Raw genomic sequence first — 22,940 nt, 5'->3', positions numbered from 1 at the left:
AACTTAAGTTCAGCGAAAGATGATTTCAAACGTAGATATAATTTACGAAATCTGTCGCGCTTTCGCATTTCATGACGCAAGTTGAATTATACCGAATTTTGTCATCACATTGCACTACAACTTATCGTGTAGGTATACACTCTGATGCTATGTCAAGGAGTGAATTAGTGAAATTAGTGCAAGCAACATTCATGTCATCTGCGTCAGAAATCAAATGCTCCCAGTTGGTTCTTGACACCTTTTGATTCATGAGATCAAAATCCTCATTTTTATAATCCCAAATCTTCAACTTTGTACTTGTTTGGCTTTACAACTATTTTGATCTGAGCGTCACTGATGAGTCTTTTTTAGACGAAACGCGCGTCTGACGTATTAAATTACAATCCTGGTACCTTTGATAACTTTACTTATCTGAGAAACTGTCGATAACTTACTTATAATAATAATCCGAACCTAATAACTTACCCTTAATATGCTCTGAGACAGTGGAACCTAAGAAAAATATTTCTTTTATGATTTTTTTTTGTTTTAGATATGGAATTTATCAAATATTAAACCTTTTCTTATTTCAGTGGACCAAATACTGCTCAAAATCAGTGTGTGTGCTTATAACGAACATGTATAAGCAAGTCAGACAGTAGACGTTTATTTGTATACTAGATATTGATTATGTCTACCGTTTGAAATGTAAAACATCCTCATATAAAGTTAACGTGAATCCTTTGCAACAAGCAATATACAGAAGTGATTCTCCTGATATCGTGCACTTATTAATGTCAGACTTATTGTTTATTAACATCATAACTACTTCAGCATGTCCATTTTGACAAACAATGTACAGAGCAGGCAGGGATGGGGTTGATTACTTTAAAATGTAATCGATTAAATTACAATTACTTTGCTAATAAAGTGTAATCGATTACATTGCAATTACACCCTGTTTCATATGTAATCGATTACATTAGATTACTTTTCTTTAAAGTAATCATGATTACTTTAGATTACTTATGATTACATTGTATATTGCAATATCAAAGTTTTTTTATAACATTTTATCCTCACAAAAAAGCAAATTTTGGTGATTTTATTAAAAGCCTAATTTATTCATCTTATTTAAAAGAAGTCATAGACAAGTACAGTGTAACATGTGATTTGATAAAATAGCTGTAAACAAGTGTCCTTTCTCTACGTAAAAGATATAACTTTATTTTTTTCTACGAATTTTAACCAACTGCCTAATTAACCAAAAAATCTGAACAAATAAGGAAAAATGAATAAAGTATAGTTTTATAGGGGTTCGTGTTGTTTATTCTTTAGTTTTCTATGTTGTGTCGTGTGTACTATTGTTTTTCTGTTTGTCTTTTTCATTTTTAGCCATGGAGTTGTCAGTTTGTTTTAGATTTATGAGTTTGACTGTCCCTTTGGTATCTTTCGTCCCTCTTTTATTGCCTGTTGGGGACATAATTGACACATCCATTAATGTTTTTACAGGTGTTCATCTTTTTTTTATTGATCTTTTTGGTGTTCAAACTACAGTGCACACATACATTTTTACAAGACATAAGTGAATGACATGACATGTATTATATGGCATTGTTATACTATTGACATTATGCAAATAAGTAAAAATAACATAGTAAAAAGTACAAGTTAATGGTGTGAATACTCAGTATATGATACATCTTAAGAATGCTTTGGAATACATTAAAATATAACCATATTAAAAAATAAATTTAATTAAATAGCTTTCATAAATCCCCCCATCTGTTGACAAATAACTCGTGTTTGTTTTTAGAAATATATAAATATTCTAATATCTCCAGACGTCTTTTCAAATATTTAAGAAAAGCTTGCACAGATATGAACAGTCTGTCTAATTGTGTGTTCTTTACATAATAAATGTAATATTTTGTCTGTAGAATGCAATAATTTAAAACTAAGTAATCAGAATTCAATACACCAAAAATGACGCTCGTCTTTATTCAAAAATAGATTTATTGCAAAAACTGAATACCACCAATTTGAAAAATCTCTCCAAAATTGTTTTATTTCTGTACATTCAAAAAACTCTATAGTTTCTATTTCTTTACAACTGGCACATTCATTAGTTAAGGAATGTTTATATTTTTCAAGAAGATAATTATGTGAGACTATTCTGTGTAACATTTTATATTGGAAAGCTTGTAGTTTGCTTTTTATGGTACATTTGAAAGCTAATGAATAAATATTTTTCCATTGTTCGTCACTAATTTCTATATTAAAACTTTCTTCCCATCTTTGTTGTGAAATTGGAGAAACACTTCCCCGATCGATAAAAAGTGAATATTCATCTTTAGCAAATAATTTACTGATAGGCATTTTTTTATTCTCATGTTCAAAAACGAATCCAAATGCGTTGCTGTTAGGTGACATGTGTTGTTGTAATAACAAATCTTTCCAGTCACGTGGTATAGCAAGCTTAATAGATAGAATGTCTTCAAAAGTGACATTCAGGTTATATTTTTTGTTAATAGCGTCATAAGACCAAAATTCGCCTTTATCATCTACAATATCGATGATGAATCTTATGCCTTTCATGTACCAAGATCTGTACAAATTACTCTTTTGATCAATTTTGATAAACGGATTGAACCAAATAAATTCTTTTCTAACATGAAATTCATTTAACGGGATGAAAATACCCTTGAAACGTTTCCAAGCAGATAGCACTTCTATATAAAAAAGAGGTACTTTTAAATTCAAAAACTAAAATTCACATCTGCTCATAAACAAGTCCTCTAAATCAAAAAGGGAGAAAAATGCTTTGGAAACATGTTTCCATTTGGAGTCATGTTCTGACAGAAATCTTTTAACCCACATAATACGAAAGGATAACAGCTGTATTTCAAAATTTGGAGCGTTCAGTCCCCCCTCGCTAGGAGACTTTTGAATAACTTCCGATTTGATTTTCGGAGTACTACCATTCCATAAAAAACTATTGATATCACGTTGTATTTTAATTACATAAGATTTTGGTACATGTATAGATGAAATGACAGAAATAAGCTTCGATATTGCAAGTAATTTAAGAATTACAATTTTACCGATCAAGGAAAGGTTTTAGATCCTCCATAGTTTAATTATTGATTCCATTTTTTCTATGCATGTATCTAATTAGTTATCAAATGTACCAGGATTATAATTTAGTACGCCAGAAACGCGTTTCGTCTACATAAGACTCATCAGTGACGCTCATATCAAATTATTTATTAAGCCAAATAAGTAGAAAGTTGAAGAGCATTGAGGATCCAAAATGCCGAAAAAGTTGTGCAAAATACGGCTAAGGAGATCTATGCCTGGGATAAGAAAATCCTTAGTTTTCGAAAAATTAAAAGTTTTGTAAACAGGAAATTTATAAAAATGACCACATTATTGATATTCATGTCAACTCCGAAGTGTTGACTACTGGGCTGGTGATACCCTCGGGGACGAAACGTCCACCAGCAGTGACATAGACCCAGTGGTGTAAATAATTATCAAAGGTACCAGGATTATAATTTAGTACGCCAGACACGCGTTTCGTCTACATAAGACTCATCAGTGACGCTCATATCAAAATATTTATAAAGCTAAATAAGTACAAAGTTGAAGAGCATTGAGGATCCAAAATTCCAAAAAGTTGTGCCAAATACGGCTAAAGAAATTTATGCCTGGGATAAGAAAATCCTTAGGTTTCGAAAAAATTCAAAGTTTTGTAAACAGGAAATTTAGAAAAATGACCACATTATTGATATTCATGTCAACTCCGAAGTGTTAACTACTGGGCTGGTGATACCCTCGGGGACGAAACGTCCACCAGCAGTGGCATCGATTTGTTCTAAATTAGAACAAACCATTTCTTCAAAAGCATTAAATTTTAAACCTAAGGTTTTAAAACCATCCTTCTTTGTTAAATCTATTTCTTCCAATCCATGTTGCTTCGGTTTTAGAAAAATTTACTTTTAATTCAGAACACTTCTCAGAATCTAATCAAATTTGCGCGGAAAATATATCTTTCAAAAAACAAGTGGTATCATCAGCCAACTGTGAAATTCAGTATCCCCAATTTGTATACCAGATATCTGATTGTTCTTACGAATACTAATTGCCAGCAGTTCAACGGCCAAAATAAATACAAAGTAGACGAAGGACACCCTTGTCGAACACCTCTCTCAATTGTGAATGGACCAGAACTAAATCCATTATTAACGACAAGACTAGATATATTTGAGTATAACGTTAAGACCCATTTCCGGAAATTGCTACAGGTGTTAATCACTACTCCGTTTTTTTTAACAAACAATAGGTGAGCTTGGATATTAAAATTTCATTGTCTAAATAACAATATTAATAAAGTTAAAAGTGGTTGATTGGCATTATTTATTTGAAATTTATAGAATTATTGTCAGGGGAAAACACAAAACATCGTTAAAACTTACGAAAGTATCTACATTTCTCTTTAAATTAAGAAACAGTTCATTGTAATAAAAGATAGATTGTATTAATGAATATGTTAACGTCACCCATTGTTTACTATGCATATTGTTTGTTATATAATATGCCATATGTATACACTGTACATGTACTTGTTTATACTGATGAGCCCTAAGGCTAAAAGTTAATAAAGAATAAAAATTGAAAAGCAAATATTATACACGAATTTATGGAAAACTAAATGTATTCAATTTGTCAATAAATGAAATCTGGTTTTTAAAACTTCCATTTTGAAGAAGTGGGCTCCTATATTTATGTCGACCATCAAAGTCAAATTGGAACTAAAATGTTTTCTGCATTTGAATTTCCATGTAGTAATAGTAAAACTTTGGGTAAACTTGTATGAAATTGGAGTTAATATCAGAAGTTTTCAATCAAGGAAAAAAATGCTTTCAAGGCATATTCTTGTATCATAAGAGCTCAATTCCACAACGAAATATTGCAGAGGCAATTTCCTTTAGTAAACTGTTAACAAAATAAAACACTGGCTTATACAAATTTGTTATAAAGATGATACAATTTATCGCATTAAACAAGGTCCCATCATTGTGAATACCAGTTTCCTGATTGTTCATTCGAGCTTTACATTTACTTGTTTTCATCTTGTCTTTCAAAAACTATTTTCATATATATACAAGATTTGTAATCAGCAAGTAATCATATGAATGTAATCTTAAAGTAATCTAAAAGTAATCATGATTACAGCTGTTTTTTGCAATGTAATCGAATACATTATGATAACTTGTAATCAGAAATGACATGATAACTGATATGATTACGCTGCAAAATGTAATCGTTTACAGCTGATTACGATTACCCCATGCCTGGGTACCAGAGGTGAAGCTCCAAAGTATCTACACATACTTCTGTCAGCCTTATTGTTAATCAACATCTTTGCGATTTCAGTATGTCCTGCCTGACAAGCAATGAACATAGGTGATTCTCCTGTTCTCGTACACTTATTAGTGTCAGCCTTATTGTTAATCAACATCTTTGCGATTTCAGTATGTCCTGCCTGACAAGCAATGAACATAGGTGTTTCTCCTGTTCTCGTACACTTTTTAGTGTCAGCCTTATTGTTAATCAACATCTTTGCGTTTTCAGTATGTCCTGCCTGACAAGCAATGAACATAGGTGATTCTCCTGTTCTCGTACACTTATTAGTGTCAGCCTTATTGTTAATCAACATCTTTGCAATTTCAGTATGTCCTGCCTGACAAGCAATGAACATATGTGATTCTCCTGTTCTCGTACACTTTTTAGTGTCAGCCTAACTATTAATCAACATCTTTGCGATTTCAGTATGTCCTGCTTGACAAGCAATGAACATAGGTGATTCTCCTGTTCTCGCACACTTATAAGTGTCAGCCTTATTGTTCATTGTTGTTTATTAACATTTGACCCATTTAGTATGTCCTTGATGACAGGAAATATACAGAGGTGATGCTCAATTATCTCTACACTTATTAGTGTCAGCCTTATTGTTTATTAACATCTGTACTATATCAGTATGTCCTTCCTCACAAGCAGTGTACAGAGGTGATGATCCAGTATCTCTACACTTATTAGTGTCAGTCTTGTTGTTTATTAACAACTGTTCAACTTCAGTATGTCCCAACATACAACGAACAGAGGTGATACTGCATCATCTCTACACTTATTAATGTCAGCCTTGTTTTTTACTAATAACTGTACTACTTCAGTATATCCATTCTGAATAGCAATAAACAGAGGTGATATTCCAGTATCAGTGCACTTATAATGTCAGCATAATTGTTTATCAATCTTTATACTACCTTTTTGTGTCCTTCCTGACAAGCAATAAACAGAGGTTATACTTCTTCATTATTACACTTATTAATGTCAGCCTTATTGTCTATTAACATCTGCACTACCTCAATATGTCCTAACTGACAAGCAATAAACAAAGTTGATTCTTCTTGGTCAGTACACTTATCTTTTATATCAGCTTTGGATTGCAAATATTTTGTCCACAAGCATCATTGAAGAGACATGTATTGTCGAAATGCGCATCTGGTGCAAGAAAATTGGTACCGCTAAATTTCCTATTAATGTCAGCCTTATTGTTTATTAACATCTGTACTATTTCAGTATTTCCAACAAAACAAGTAATGTACAAAGGTGATTCTCCAGTATCCTTACACTTATTAATGTCAGCCTTCTTGTTTATCAAACAACCTCAGTATGTCCTACCTGACAAGTAATGAACAGAGGTGACACTTCTACATTATTACACTTATTAATGTCAGCCTTATTATTAATCAATTTCTTAACTACATCAATATGTCAATTCTGGCAAGCAATGTACAGAGGTGATTCTTCTGTGTCAATACATTTATTGACATCAGCCTTACATGTATTGTTTATTATCATCTGAACTACATTAGAGTGTCCTTCATGACACGCCATGTACAAAGCTGATATTCCACCATGACGACAATGGTTTACATTACTGATACAATGAGATAAACACCATGTTACCAGGTCAATATCTCCTATGTCCCTACATTGTATTAATGCAGTGCTATTGCTTTTTATGTCATTTGAACTAGCCATATGTTTCTGTTTTGATATTACTTAACCTTTTACATGTATAAGGAATCTTTGTCTGAAAAATTGATTTTTCATATTAATGTTACAGAAGACATTTACTATCTTTCCTATTAACCAGTCATATGCGCCAATCTTTTTATATATATTTGCTGATATCTTTCTGAAACTGTTTTTAAAAATTCCTCGTTATTGGTTTTTGTTCAAAAACAAATCTTTCACGAATAAGACAACTTGAAGCATTACGAATTAGCCAATAAGTCTTATCACTTCCAAAGTAATAGATAATAAAGTCAAACAGCTTGTCATGAATAGTTCTGTACACCTTACCATCCTTTCTGATAAATGTATGATTAAGTGAATCCAGCTCATCACGGAGAACCAATCGAGATGTTCCTTTCACCACTTTACAAGCTTCATATGTGTTTTCTATAACTGTTTTGATATTTACAGTTAACCATTCTTCTTTTAACCGATTGTAAAAAATTACACAGAGAGCAAGTGCACAGTATTTGACATGTGCTCCCTCTACCTGTAAGTTTTCTATCTCTTCTTTGTAAACTTTATATGGATCCTGAAAAAATCTACCATTCTAGGTTTTCTGTTTTTGATGTATAATTGGCCTAAAAGAGGAAAACAGTCGAACATGTCATAAAATTCCTTGATCATAGAGGCATTTTCCTTCAAATAAAGTTCAGTAATATACTGTTGTTCGTGTTTTGATAAACGTAGATTTTTAGACAAAAGATTGTATTCACAGGATTGAAAAAACGATGAAGATTTCATTTTTCCATCTTTATAAACCTAAAGTCTACAAGACATAATTAATTTAACTGTTTTCTTTTCTATTAATGTTTTGATTCTTTCTATCAGATTTTTCCAGCTATCAAACTTCATAGGATTTAAGGTATCAAAAGTCATCTCAACAAACAGGATTTTCTTGCTTGGATTGTGCTACTTGACGATTCATTAGGCTTTGTTACCGGTATAATATCAATGATGATTTTCCTGTTCCAGTGACAACAGCACAATCATTTTCTTTGATATATTTTAATACACTATTTGCTCCATTTGTTTCTACAAACATTTTGTCGTCATCTATCCACTTTTCCAACTCCTCTTGAGATTGACCTAAAATAAATAGATGTGATAATATTTTTTCATTAAAGAGTTAATATAAGACTGACCAATATGATTCTGGTATATTGACGTGTAATAACCTTTTAAAATTTACAAAACTTTTGTCTAGAGCTTATGTGTGGAAAATTTATTCTCAAAAGAGATATGATATGATTTCAATTTAGACGACAACATTCGAAAAATGTATTTTGACTGGATTCTCAAGACTTGAAAGTAAAGAAGCTAAAAAAGTTATGTTGAGTTTAGTTACTTCTTTGTACACTTTTTTTTTGTTGGGGTGTTTTGTTGCATAACTGATTCATATTTCGGAGATTAAAGGGTACTGTCACATTCTATTTTTTTCCTTGGTCTATAATTCAGTGGTTGTCCGGTTTTACTGTTAATCATATCTAATTTTTTTTCGTTTGTTGAAGACTGTACAGGATCTTTCGTTGCTAACTAAAATATGGTCTATTTGTTAAATAGTTGTCTTTCTGGTATTACACTATGTTTCCTTATCTGATGTCTTTAGAAATTGTGCCCGAGGGAGTTGGAACTTCATTTTCAGCATGTAATCAAAATTCAGGAGCACGAAAATAATAAAGAATCAAGCCCCAACTGAACAAATGTTCCCTGTAATGTATAAACGAGGAATTAAAATGTCTACCGAACTTAAGAGTCAAGGTAGTTAAAAAAAAACTCCCATCAAAAGGTCTTGTTATGTTTTAGGAATATACATTTTGTGTTATAAATCATGTTATTGGTTTTATCGTTTATATTGTTTTACATTGCGTCATTATTGGATTTCTTATAAGGGCTTTACAATATGTTAATTGTTTAAGTCAGAACAGATTATTGCTTAATCGCTCTCATTTTGAGTCTGAAGAATAATTATCTTATTGGCAATCATTCTATATATCCATATGTTGTAGCAATAGAAATAAAACTTCACGTTGCCATATAAACTTTATAATTAGAAATGGAAACAGGGAACGTGCCAAAGAGACTTCACACCGACCCAAAAAAGCAGATAACAGCCAAAGGCCATCAACGGGTCTTACAGTTAATAATTTTATCTTGAATAAATTACTATCTAAGGAACAACTGCAATTTCATGAAATATTTGTATTGTCTCTTATTTTTAAATTTTTACACACTTAAATATAATTAAACTCATATTTCCGGATAGAATTTTATAAACATAACAGATAAGAAGACGCTCAGTCTTATCCAAATTAACAGGAATTTGTTCCTCAACATTAAAAATACCGCAATTAGTTACAAAATCGGAACCCTTATTGATATATCAGATTTAAATAAATCATGAACATGCATAAGAGTGAAGAGTTTAGCATACTATCAATTATAATTTGGACAATTCCATGCTGCAAGACGGAGTTGTGTTGCAATCCTCTAATATTTGACATATTATTTATTAACAGGTATACAACAAAACTAAGTTAATAGACAATGTTTCCGGTTGTTTTTTTTTTAGGACTGAGGACAGATGCATTTAAATGGAGGGGTCGAAAGGTTTCAACAGGCACCAACCTTCACCCTATCCTGAAATAGTAGTGTACAGCCCATTGATGGTGTAAATTTCCTAAACACTGTTTCTGTACCATTTAATCCTTGAAAAAATCTGCTCCCGGAGTTGTCTCATGTGGAAGTGGTAGTCGGTTATATCCGTTGATTGGTTCAGGAAGACATGTCAAACTTCTGATCAAACAGATCATCAATGTTACATCAAAAGTCATGTCATCAGGTACATCTATAACATCAAAAGTAATAGAATGTAGTACACATGTAACAACAAACATATCAAATTATATTATAATCAAATACCTCTGCAACATAAAATAGCATTAAAATAAAATACACCTATAACATCAAAATTATTAGAATGAAATACACCTATAGCATGCTTAACATCAAATGTATAAGAATGAGATACATCTATAACATCAAAAGTATTAGAATGTAGAACACCTGTAACAACAAACATATCAAATTATATTATACTAGTCAACAAATGAAACGATACGCGACTTTTTTTTAAATTTCAAGATAAAGGTTTACGTTTAGAGGACTAATATTGAAGGTAATAATACTTAATAACCATGGAAATATAAATCCGTTTAGAAAAAAAATATGTTTTGCCTACATGACTTCATTTGGCTAAATTTGATTTTTTGACAAACAAATGTTTTGACAAAATTAACATAAAACGACAATTTTAAAAACCGAAGTTCCAACTCATGATGCCAACCACTCATTAAAAGGTTAAGACAATGTTTGCCTTCAATTCTTTTGAAAAATTGCACAGTATCTTTGTTTATCTGTAAAGCAAAGTCCGACCACACAAGAAATCGTTAAAATGTATACATTTTCCATTGATTTACCATAGACAGTAGGTGTAAAATGAAATTGGAAAAAACAGTAACAATTTTAAAACTTATCCGAAAGGTTCCAAATCCAAAGTGTGTTGTTTTCATATCTAAAGCATTGAATTTAGACGAAAAGTTTTTCTTTTTTGCATTTTTGAGATTTAAAAAAAAACAAAACACTTTTTCTTAACAAAAATAATGATAATGTATTTAGTACTTTGAATATTGTGTGTCGCTTTTTTATTCAACTTTCCGCAAAGTTAATTTGCACCCTATGATCATGATGATCGTTTACACAGAATTTTGATACTTTCCGACAGGTTTTGATTTTCATTATCATATGTGCATACATTGCAAATGAAAGCTCTTTAAAATATTGTATCTCATTTTTTTTATGCCCCACCTACGATAGTAGAGGGGCATTATGTTTTCTGGTCTGTGCGTCCGTCCGTCCGTCCGTCTGTCCCGCTTCAGGTTAAAGTTTTTGGTCAAGGTAGTTTTTGATGAAGTTTAAGTCCAATCGACTTCAAACTTAGTACACATCCCACAAAACACAAAAACATTGAGAAAATGTTCCAAGAATGTTATGTATTTGTTGTGAGAACGTTGCATTTTAACATCCTGTGGATGCAAAAGTGTGGACTCCCTATGCAGTTCCAGCAATGTTGTGAGGGACATTCCTGGAACATTGAAATTATGTTCCCAGTATGTTGTCAAAATGTTTCAGCTTAACATTGTTAGAACGTTCAAAGATGGATGTGGCTGGTATGTAATTCAAACGTTGTTGGGATGTTGTAAATAAACAACAAAAACTCACTTTCACAAATATAACCATGTGCTTGATTATGGCATTTGGGCACCTTCTTCCATGTAATTTTGAGGGAGACTAATTACAAAAATGTATTTATTCCCAAACTGAATAACTGCAGATATAAATTAAATAATGGTATGAAATAGTTGTTTGAACAATTGTATTGTATCATTGGCATTTATACCCCTATAATTTCTGTGTATAATAAGTTAGAAGAACTTGATTGCTATGATATAAGAAACAACTATCTGCAATGTAAATGAAGAATTTATTAACAAACAAATGAAAGCATTTATAAGCATGTTTTAAAATCAAACAATTTTCTCCAGTATAAAGATTCTACTGTAACATTAAGTAAAATAAACAGTTCTTATGAAAATTAATTCCTTAGTTATGTACACTTTGCATGTGGTAGCTTCACTTATTTTTGTAAATGTGCATGCATACACATGTTAAATGTATGCGAAAGCTTCACTCACTTGTGAGTGTGCACGTTTTCACACATGTACAATGCATGTGGCAGCTTCACTCACTTGTGAATGTGCACGCCTTCACACATGTAAAATGCATGTGACAGCTTCACTCACTTGTGAATGTGCACGCCTTCACACATGTAAAATGCATGTGACAGCTTCACTCACTTGTGAATGTGCACACCTTCAAACATGTAAAATGCGTGTGGCAGCTTCATTACTTATTTAAATGGGCACACCACCATGCAACTAATTATATTAGGCCCTATACTACTTTACAACCTTAGAAAATTAAAAGATTGGATAAAATGTTTTTCTTATATTACAATTACAATCTGCTATAAATATAACAGTGAAGCTGCATTTTATTGTCTCAGTCAAATACATATCATAATTGCTAATTGATTCAAGTTTCATTCGTCACTGACTTTACAAAGACAAAAAAAATATAATTAAAAAAAAAATCTTTACAACAAACAGTGTATTAACTTAATCAATTCTTAAACAAGATGTACACAGATGCCCAACTCGCACTATTATTTTCTATGGATCATGAAATTGGGATAAAACTTCTAATTCGGCATTAAAATTAGAAAGATCATTTCCAATGGAACATATGTACTAAGTTGCAAGTTGATTTTACTTCAACTTCATAGAAAACTACCTTGACCAAAAACTTTATTCTGAAGCAGAAAAGACAGGTGGGTGAACAAACAAATGGACAGACAGACCAGAAAAATAATGAAGCTTTACTATCATAGGTGGGTCATAAAAAGTTAAATAAAACATATTAATTTGATGAAGTATAAAAGTAAGTATGTAAGATCAGTCAGATTCAGTTGCTGCTTGATATTCCCCAGCTTGAGCTGTAGCAGGGTCAGGAACAGTAGTACTTGCTGTTTGAGTGGGTTTCTGAAAATGTAAATGATGTCAATTAAGAAGTTATTTCAATTTAAAAATAATGCAAATGTGTGTCCCATAATGCATCATCTGAATTGTTAGGTGTTAAATGTAAAAAAGATTATAGACAAAAAAGATCTGTAAAATCATTATCAATAAACCTTCCATTTTGAGAACAGACACAAAAATGATGATAAAACATGATTTAAAAAAGATTGACATACAAATGTGTAGGTTATCCCAATGTAATTGGTTCTGATGCCATAATCAGGTTCCAAAACTTAAGAACTGTTTTGACTTAACCTAATTCTGTTCATTTTAAATTATAATCATTACCTTGTAACGGGTTCCACCTGGTTGGTGAGGGGCATGCCGAAGGAAATCGGATATTGCTTCATCAACCTCTGATTCCTTAGCATTCTTATGCACTCTTGTACAGGCCTCTGCAACAAAATATATGATATAATGAATAGACAAAGAATATCAAAACATACATTTCTAATACCCCTGAACACACTGAGACTTTACTTATGACAAAAAGGACTCTCTGAAATTTGTTTGTATCTGTAAATTACTCATTACAACTCACTGACACTTGTTAAAATTCTCAAATTAAGAGGCAAAATCTTTGACATGTCATTATTTTCTTATCAATTTCCATAATGTTAAATACTAAAAACTCATAACATTCTGAAAGAATTGTAATAACAATGTCACATTCTGTGTGGTTCCAGTTTACATACTTTAAAAAAAATAGGGTAGGAAGGTTGGCAAATTTCATGTATATTTATTTTTTTATTTTGGATTGTCAAATTCTGGATGAAAATTGTGTTTACAGAAATTGTTTCCAGTATTACACAAGACATGCCCCTACCAGAAGTTTGACCCTTGACATGTTTGATTGTAAAATAAAATTTGTAGCATTCTAGTCTTAACAGATACTTGTGATGGAAATTCATAGATTTACTTTTTAAATTGTTATTTAGATGAAGAGTTGTCTCATTGGCACTCACACCACTTCTTCCTATATCTAATGACAGAAATCTATGAATTTAATCAGTCAGGTAACTGAAACCATACATATATTTTCATTTGGCCTTTGTTACATAAAAATCTTCTCACGATATCAATTGATCTGTATGATCCTTAAAATGTCTGTGTTGGAGAATAAGGTGATGACTACACTATGTAATAAGCCACTACTTACTGATTATTACTTTGTGCAGTACCTCTGCCTGGAGGGACTTCTTTTTATTTTTCCCCTTTAAACTAAAGTTAGACCATTGATTGTTCAAGGCCAATCTACGACAGATTTTTCTAACAGTATCTCCAATTTTATTGCCTCCTAAAGCTGCCAAGAAATGTACCTGCAATAAAACAATAATTTTACAATTTGATCATTTAGAAAGTATCTAGTTTGAAGCAAACTCATCACTACAACCTCAGTGACAAACCTATTGCTGTTGTGTTCAGTTTCAACAAAGTTGCCATTTATTTTAGTATATTTTTTTTATATTTGTATTCATGTCAAATTTGATAACTTAAAAAGTGACTTTGCTTATTGTTGAAGGCTGTATGGTGACCTATAGTTGTTAATGAATGTGTCATTTTGGTCTTTTTTGTGAAATTGTCTCATTGGCAATTATACCAGACCTTCTTTTTTATATAGTGTGCAGTTTAAAAAGCAAAAGAATAACATTTTCCATCAAAGGGACATTACATTAACCACAAGAAGAAAGGAAAACAAATGATACATGCAGTTTCAGCTTAATCTCAGTAGAAACTCATTATTTTGTAGCACTGGGAAGCTTACTATGATTGCATTTCCCTATCATAAGAATACGCTTCATTTCAATTATATCATACCAGCTTTTTACTAAAGTCTGTATTTTTCAGACGTGTCTGAAACTCCTCCCATTCAAGGTCATCCTGAATTGGCACTGGAACTAAGTCCTCAAGGTCCATGTCTCCATAGTTCCCTGTGTTTTTATTTACAAGTCTTCTTAGCATTTCATTATTTTCATTAACTGTATTCTCTATTCTAATTAATGCCATCAAAACCTGATCACCAGAACCTATAATGATAAATGATAGAGTAAAATGTCTGAGGAAACATATGCCCTTGGACGGTAAAAGATTATCAGTCAGGAACGGTGAAAGTGATCCCAAACAAATTTTTCTACATCTGTATTTGGTGGCAATAAAACTTTTATAGTTTAGCCACCAACAGCTGGAGGTCAGCTTAATCAAATTTAAAAGTTTTGTTTCATTTGGTTATTTATAGGCAAATTTAAGTACAAAAACAGAAACCATATTTTTGAGGTACTGACAAAGGAAAAAAATCCCCCTCCCCCGAAAAAAATTAAAATCTGTTAGGCATTTTGTTCAAACACTTACTATGGGATCTTCTAGAGTTATCAGTTTCCAAGTCTGGCAAAATCCTGGGTTGTCGTCTTCTAACTGGTGACCTGGACCTCCTGCTAGCTGGTGACCTGGAACTCCCTCTTTCTAAAGACCTTGACCTATTGCCTATAGGTGAAATTGATAGACCTGAGAAAGGCCTACTGGCTTGCAACGGAGAAACGGATTGACTGGAGGAAGGCCTACTGGCTTGTGTTGTAGAACAGGACAGACTGGGGGAAGGCCTGGCTTGTGTTGTAGAACAGGACAGACTGGAGGAAGGCCTGGCTTGCAATGTAGACAAGGATAGACTGGTGGAAGGCCTACTGGCTTGAAACCCAGATTTTTTCTGAGTAGCTAAAAGACAAAACATATTGTACATTTTCTTCATGTTCAACTATGCATTTAAAATACACAAAACATCTTTTGAGAACCAATTGGCAAGGTGAAGAAAAACAAAACAAGTGAATCTGTAAGCAAAAGTAAAGGAAAAACAGGTTTTTAAGTGCTGAAACTGAAAACATATCACACTGTTGAGCTCAATCATGATATAATCCTTGATTATAATATAAGTAGACCTTGAGAAAAAAATGACTAAAATTTCACCAGACTAAAAAAAAATGGAGGGGGGTAAATAATTTATTGTAATAGATATATCAGAGCTCTGAATATGCTTTGGCTCCTATAAGTATATTTTGAAACAAGAATTTAATCCTTTTTTTATATACTAAAGAAATGTATTTTTTTTTAGACATGATTAATGCATGAAATAATGGTAGCATGTATATGTTGGTTTTCCAGTTTGAATGGTTTTACACTAGTAATTTTGGGGCCCTTTATAGCTTGTTGTTCGGTGTGAGCCAAGGCTCCGTGTAAAAGGCCGTACATTGACCTATAATGGTTTATTTTTATAAATTGTTATTTGAATGGAGAGTTCTCTCATTGGCACTCACACCACATCTTCCTATATCTAAATTCTCATACTCGTTTGAATTTTGGGAATACTGTCAAGCATACTTACGATTGTGATAAGCAGGTGGAGTTGGCAGTTGAGATTGTGGCCTTGCACTCTTTGGTTGTGGGGTTGACTTTCTTGGAGGTCTAAAGTCTTCCTCTACAATAAAGCAATCACAAATTATCCAGTGTTTCTGTCACTTGTATACAATTGTTCAATCAAACTTTGATTACTTGTCAATTATACGACAGCTTGGACAAAATATAAACATGTTAATATTGCATAATTCAGTAATGCCAGTCATACAGATTTCTTTCGATACACTAATGGCTTTTACTTTATATTTAATAATAAACATTTGTTAATATCGTACTTAGTAAAAATTGCGCAGGAAAATGTTCATCCATGAAATATTCAATAAATCTTGAAATCTTAATCAAAATGAAGTTAAATTCACCTGAATTGTCAGGGATCATTCTTTCCTTTTTTATTCAAGCTGTAATCTTTTCATAAGGACTCAAAATTTCAAGAGCATTATCCTAGAATCAGTATTCAAACACTATTACTACATTGTCTTGGAGCAGAACATTTGTGCTAGTCTGTCACCAGAAGTTTGAGGCCTTAGGAAAGTATTGCTATAGCAACTTCCCAAAAATAAGGTAAGTAGAAAAGATATTTTGTTTTTGATTTTCAACCTATCTTAATTGGAGGCATATTTGGTTTTAGGCAAAAGGACAATTTTATAAACTTTCTTTTATGATACATTAACTTTATATTTTACCTTCAGAATCACTGTGGTCATTTAACAGTCTCAAAGGAGGCCTCACTTCTCTTGGCTGTTCCACCCCATCTTCTTCATTTGTGTCTACATTTGACGTATTAACAGATCTAGCCCTTCTTTCAAGGGCCTTGTCAAAATCATCTATTAAAATTAATATATATTTACATTAAATGGTTTGATTAATAAACCTCATCACAATTCACTATAAAATCAATCAACCACGGTAAATATACAAATACACTTTTTCAACGCCTATGAAAATTGCTGCACAGACGGACAATTTGCAAGCTTTAATTTCTGATTTTCATTCAAAGCTATTACTATAGCAGGGCTAACAAATTCCCATTTCACATTATTTTTTCAGTATCAGTAATGGGGGTCACAGTTAAATAAATGACTTTAAGGCCCCATGAGTTTGCTTAATTAAATATTTCACCTACGTCGATTTAAAGAAACAATTATGATTAGATCATGATTTAAACAGTAATGTTTTCAAACCAAATCTCATTATCTGTGACTTAATAATTCATGAATACCTGTATAACTAAATATCCTGACTGGATGTTTGGTCCATAGTTCTTTGTCAGGAATTTTTCCCTTCTTTGCCTTCTGGTTTTGGTTATTCTTTGGCCAATAACAAAACATGCCCTTAAAAAAGGTATCAGCCCATTAGTATATTCTACATTTAATTAGTTTTTTTCAAAAATCTGACATCACTGACTTGTGTTCCTAATATTTTAAATGTTTTTACTTAATTGAAAATATATACAATCTATCAGTCTATTTACATGTAATTAATCAGAAACTTTAAAAGTGCATTGACAACTGTTCTCTATTAATGGCAAGAGATATTACATTATACCAACTATAATTATCAATTGACAATCTATTTCAGTATATCAACTAATAAACATATTTTACCTCATCTTCACTCTTTATCCAGCTCTTGTGGACAATCTCAACAGACAATTCCTCTGTAAACTCCACAACTACGTATTCAAATGCCATCTGAAATATACAGTAATTTGCTATCATTGATGAAGGTAAATGCATGTATAATTGTATATAAGGTCTGGAAATTATGAGAATCTGGACCAAATGTGTTTTGTCATGATCATATGAGTACATGTACATGTATATATATATATATATAATACATGTTGCAAAATATGACAGAAATATATAGTTTACAAATGTCAGAGCTGCATGTAATTATACGGCCAAATAAAACAAATACATTTAAGGTTTCTGTTTTCCTATAGCAACAAATGTATCTACCCTTAGTATTTATAAGTATTTGTAACGCTTTTTAAGCATTAAAGCTTCTTTTTTTGTCATTCCTTTTCACATGCACATGTTTAGGAAAAGCACATATTATTTGATTTGACATGTTATATAAATGACATACCTGTTAAAAATCATGCAACACTGCTAAAAAAACAACTCCATGCTGGTGATCATGCTCATTTCGTATCATTATAGCCTGTTTTTCAATATTCTGTACAGAAATTTTCTTCATAACAGTATCTTGAAGATTACATTTCATTGCACCAATTAATCTGGAGTCACAAGGGTCTTGAAATAAAGATGATGGGCGTCTAAATATTCGACAAAGAAATATGTCATTGCTGTCAGCATCTTGTTCATTCGTTTTCTCAACTATTTCACAGCAAGAATTATCATTTAATATAAAGGCATTATTTGGTTTCCTATGTGTCACTTTTCTGGCAAAATTAGTAAGTTGACAAGTTTTTGTAGTGTTTTCCATCTCATAGACCCTTTTGACAATTTGAGTTAGTGGACTCTTTCCAGAATGCACCATTTTCTTCAGTTTTTGCATAAAATTTTCATATGGAAAGGCACTAAATTTGTCTAAATGTCCAAGCTCAGAAACATCATCAGCAATATGCATCAGACTGTGTACATTATATACTAAAAATTCCGCACCATACAAACGATGACCTTGTGATATGAAGTATTTTAATAAATCTTTAGCATAAGCAAGATGAGTTTTTGATAATTGAGGAGAAATGAGAATGGAAATAGCTACACTGAACACCATAAAATGTGAATAAAAGTCTGGTCTTAAAACATTTTTCAACACGATTTTTCCTGTATAAAGAAGAAACTGTCTATATTCTGTGGCCTTCCATCTATCAACATCATTTAGAGAACGTGGTTTTCGTGCAAAAAGAGCTGGAATGGATCGTCTAAGTTGCATTAGATTCCTACTGATCTCATCTTTATGCTGGGCTGAAATTTTGAAGTCCCTTTTACCTTTTAACCAGAGGAGTAGCAATCTCTTCATTACGCCAAGGCATACTTGGTGCATGTAATCGACTGGAAATGATTTGATCATGTCTATTGGAAGATTCATAAGTGGTGTTATCCTATGATGATGTCCAAGCTGGCACTGATTTCTAAATGATTCATCAGTGCGAAGAACAACATTATCAATTTCTTGGTATGTCATTCTACCAACCCATACGCCAGTTTGAGCACATTTGTCACAGCCAAAGTACCCGGAATACAGTTTTATGCCTTTAATCATGGCTTTAGCTGGTGCATCACAGATAAAAGAACAAATCTGTACTCCCATGTTTCTGCCTTGGAATAAAAAACCATGCTGCACTAGCCTAACAAGTTCTTCAATAAATTCATCCATAAAGTTTAAATTATCTGGTTTGCTACCACCTAAGCATATCGATACTGGAAAAACCTCAACTGGAAATGATTCAGCATGTATTCCACATAAGATTGGCCAGAGTGAAGTTTTTGTGCTTTTAAAAAGAGGTAGACCGTCTATATTAAAACTCACAACTATTTCACCCATAGTTTCAAGTGTTTTGTCTGGATATTTATTCAGAGTATTCAAGAAACCTTTCTCAAGCCCAAAATAAAAATATTCCATCCCTGCTTTTGTGACGAGTTCAATATTGCGTTTTGTTTTCAACAAAGATCTAGCTGTTGCTGGTATCTTTGTCATTCCATGACTTTTCAATATCTTGAGAAGCTGGTCAGTAGCGTTATGAGATATGTTATTTTCATTTATCCATTTTACTAAATCTTCACATATCGATGCCTCACAATCTATATTTTCTATTTCATCTTCAAAATCTGACTCAATAATAATGTGTTGATCAATTAAATCCCATTCTGACTCACTCTCTAAATTTAAACTCAATTCCAGGTTATTTATTTGTTCAACTGCAGCATTTTCGTTGCAACTTTCATAATTTGTTATGTAACTTTGTTCAGCATAATTATGTAAAGATGATTCTGGACTGTCATCCTGATCTGGTATAGATCCATAATATTTTTGTTTTTGTAAAGCACGTGCAGCTTGTTGCCATTTTCTTTTATAAGTTTTTCTTTTATCATTCATTTTACTACTGATCCTTGAGTACATGCAATCTGAAAAATAGTGTTATTACTACATCTACATTTTGTACATGCATGTTATGTTCAAAGATGCAATCAAAAGAAAAAATAAGAACTTCATATTGTTACAAAGACGTACACATGTACTGCATATACATGTACAAATGCCTGTGATCTCTTGTATAAAAAGAAATAATTAATTTAGATTATATTGTTACATTGTGTTTATTCTTGTGCATTTGACAAATTGTATGCTGAATTTTTCTGCTTTAATTAAATGTTCGGCCTCCACTTTCTGAGAATATGCAACTGTTTTCGCCTAAAATCATGTTTGCACCCTTCATGTTCACAGCCTTTTAAAAAATACATATCTGTTAAATAATGTTTTTGATAGTTTTTCAGTTAGTGTATTGCTTTAAAACAAAGATTATATGTTTTCAGAGTTCAAGAAAATGGTCGGTCCTGTCGGTCAAAACTAGGCTCAGACCAGTATTTTGAAAGCTAGTGCCGGTCCCGATGACAGATGTAAACAACTGTTGCAGTGCTTATTTTCTTAGTAATTAGTTGTACCGCAACTGATTCCAGTACGTGATTACATCGGTCATCAGATGAACCTGCTGCTAATTTCCAGTACTGGTTTCCTAATATAAACAAACTGAAACTAAAGTGGCTGTCTACACGCTTGTTAAATTTGTTCATGTAACTATCCCGGAAACAATTGGCGATTGAACCTTCGATGGGGATAACAAATTCTGAGACAGTGATTCAGATGATGAAATGGGTAGCAAAGATGACATTAAATAAGAACAATCAAAAGAACAGAAATGGTCCTTTATTGTTATTTTGTCCATGGCTATGAATAAAACTGTAATGTTAATAAAGTTATTTTTCGATAAAATATGCTATTATTTTTATTTCAGTATCAAATTGACAGAAGTTTTAGGAAATTAGGACTTGGTAAAATTTGGTAAGACAGTCAAATAATCTGGCTTTCTAGATTTCACGACGATGGGTCAAAAATCGATTTTGGGAACCCCGATTTTTTTCAATTATTTTAAAATTAAGTGCCATTCTAAAAAGGTTCTTTTACAAAAATGTACTCAGAATGACTGCATGTCCTGAGAATTATTTTGAAGAAATGAATTTGATAAAGTGTGATGTTGGAGTGTGAACATGCATTAAGAGGACAAAATGTCAGTTTCTTACAAGTTTCCAACAAAATCAAATGACAATATGGTCGGAAATGAATAATATAACTATCATAGCCTATGTACAAGGTCAATACAGGATATATCCACCCAAAGAGCTATATCGACCTCAGACTGCGTTCTCAGTCCACATACATGTACTTATTTCAGGTCAATATATCCTTGTATCAACATCATACAAAGGCTGTAGTTGTATATTATACAACAGACCATACAATGATGCGTGTTGTCTGATAAACGATACATCATTTATTAATCTATCAGGTTTATACTTATACTATAGCAAATTATTATGTTTTTTGTCGTTATTGGATTGTTTACTTTATATGTTAGACATACCATTATCAGAAGTAATCTGAATGGCGATGGGAACAAAATACATGCATGTTATGTTGTGCAGTGCTACCACGAGGGATGTCTCTTCCGATATGTTTGTATATATATACAGATATGCAGCTGGAATGGTCCCTTTTAAGACACATCAAATATGTTAATGAGTTGCGATTTCAACAAGGTAATAAGTCAACGGGTCAATTATTATCATCTTTTTATTATATTTTCGTATAAATGCTTTTTAATCATTAAAATCAAGTCAAGATGTACAAACTTTAATATGTGATGACTGAGGAATACACCTTATCACTATTTGTCTGCCATTACTGGAAATGTTATTGTTATATGACGTCAATAGTTCAAGAGGGTCAGATTCTCAGGTCAGCCGGGATTATAGTCCAAATAATTATGACGTCTTGAAAGGCTAGTATAATTTTTTTCTTTGACGCCTTACTTACTTCGCATCGAAGTAAGGCGTCAAAGAAAATCATAATTATTTGGACTACCGGGATTATAGCTTTAGCAATAAGGTGAACGAGTTATGAATTTGCCATGAAATATATATATGTTTATGGGTCAGATTTTCCTTAGAGTAAAGACTACATTAATTTGAATAAATGAATGGGATGTGTTTTTGAAATCCCAGCCATGCCAGCTGCACATCTCGTCATCTGCACACAAAAAAACCATGTTGAGACACCCCCCCCCCCCCCCTTCTTTTTTATAAATGCATAGAAGTGTTCAATGACAAACTGAATCATTCATTCTCAATGACAATAAGTCCAAATAATAATGACGTCTGGGAAGGAGGGCGACCCAGAAAAAAAAACTAAGTCTTGCCAGACGTCACATTTTTTTGGACTACAATATGTTGGGGGGAATCTTTTTCTGTAAATAATCAAGTCTGAAGATATACCATGCTTTAATAATTACCTTTTCTTTGTTTTGAAGTATTCTTGCTTAGACTGGTATATGTATAATATGTTTGCTGTGGTGGATCTTTTTAAAACAAGGAATCAAGATGAAGTGGGTTTTTATTTGGATAACGCCAGCTAGCCGCCTTTATTAAAATAACCGGAGCTAGTTTTCAGAAAGATTCGTACTCGATA

At 32.2% G+C, this 22,940-nt stretch overlaps 1 protein-coding gene across 2 annotated transcripts; it reads right to left on the bottom strand.

Annotated features, from left to right (window-relative positions):
• Positions 1–11,660: 11,660 nt before the first annotated feature.
• On the bottom strand, positions 11,661–22,940 carry LOC143076779 (uncharacterized). 2 transcript variants are annotated; one of them, XM_076252651.1, is made up of 10 exons: positions 18,318–18,443; positions 17,831–17,917; positions 17,446–17,557; positions 16,910–17,050; positions 16,195–16,287; positions 15,171–15,530; positions 14,640–14,848; positions 13,981–14,140; positions 13,110–13,216; positions 11,661–12,785 (listed from the first exon to the last, which is right to left on the bottom strand). In XM_076252651.1, exons 2-10 carry the CDS (start codon positions 17,915–17,917, stop codon positions 12,699–12,701), a joined length of 1,356 nt encoding a protein of 451 aa, XP_076108766.1. In that variant the 5' UTR covers positions 18,318–18,443; the 3' UTR covers positions 11,661–12,698. The 2 variants fall into 2 exon arrangements, 1 of the variants encoding a protein (XP_076108766.1); XR_012978785.1 differs by lacking the exons at positions 11,661–12,785; positions 13,110–13,216; positions 13,981–14,140; ... (2 more) ...; positions 16,195–16,287; positions 16,910–17,050 and adding an exon at positions 22,765–22,940 and having other exon boundaries at positions 17,514–17,557; positions 18,318–20,323.

This window comes from Mytilus galloprovincialis, chromosome 5 (assembly GCF_965363235.1).
Source record: "Mytilus galloprovincialis chromosome 5, xbMytGall1.hap1.1, whole genome shotgun sequence".
NCBI classification, from domain to species: Eukaryota; Metazoa; Mollusca; class Bivalvia; order Mytilida; family Mytilidae; genus Mytilus; species Mytilus galloprovincialis.
The sequence above is the reverse complement of the archived record's forward strand: the minus strand, read 5'-3'. Positions and strand labels throughout refer to the sequence as shown.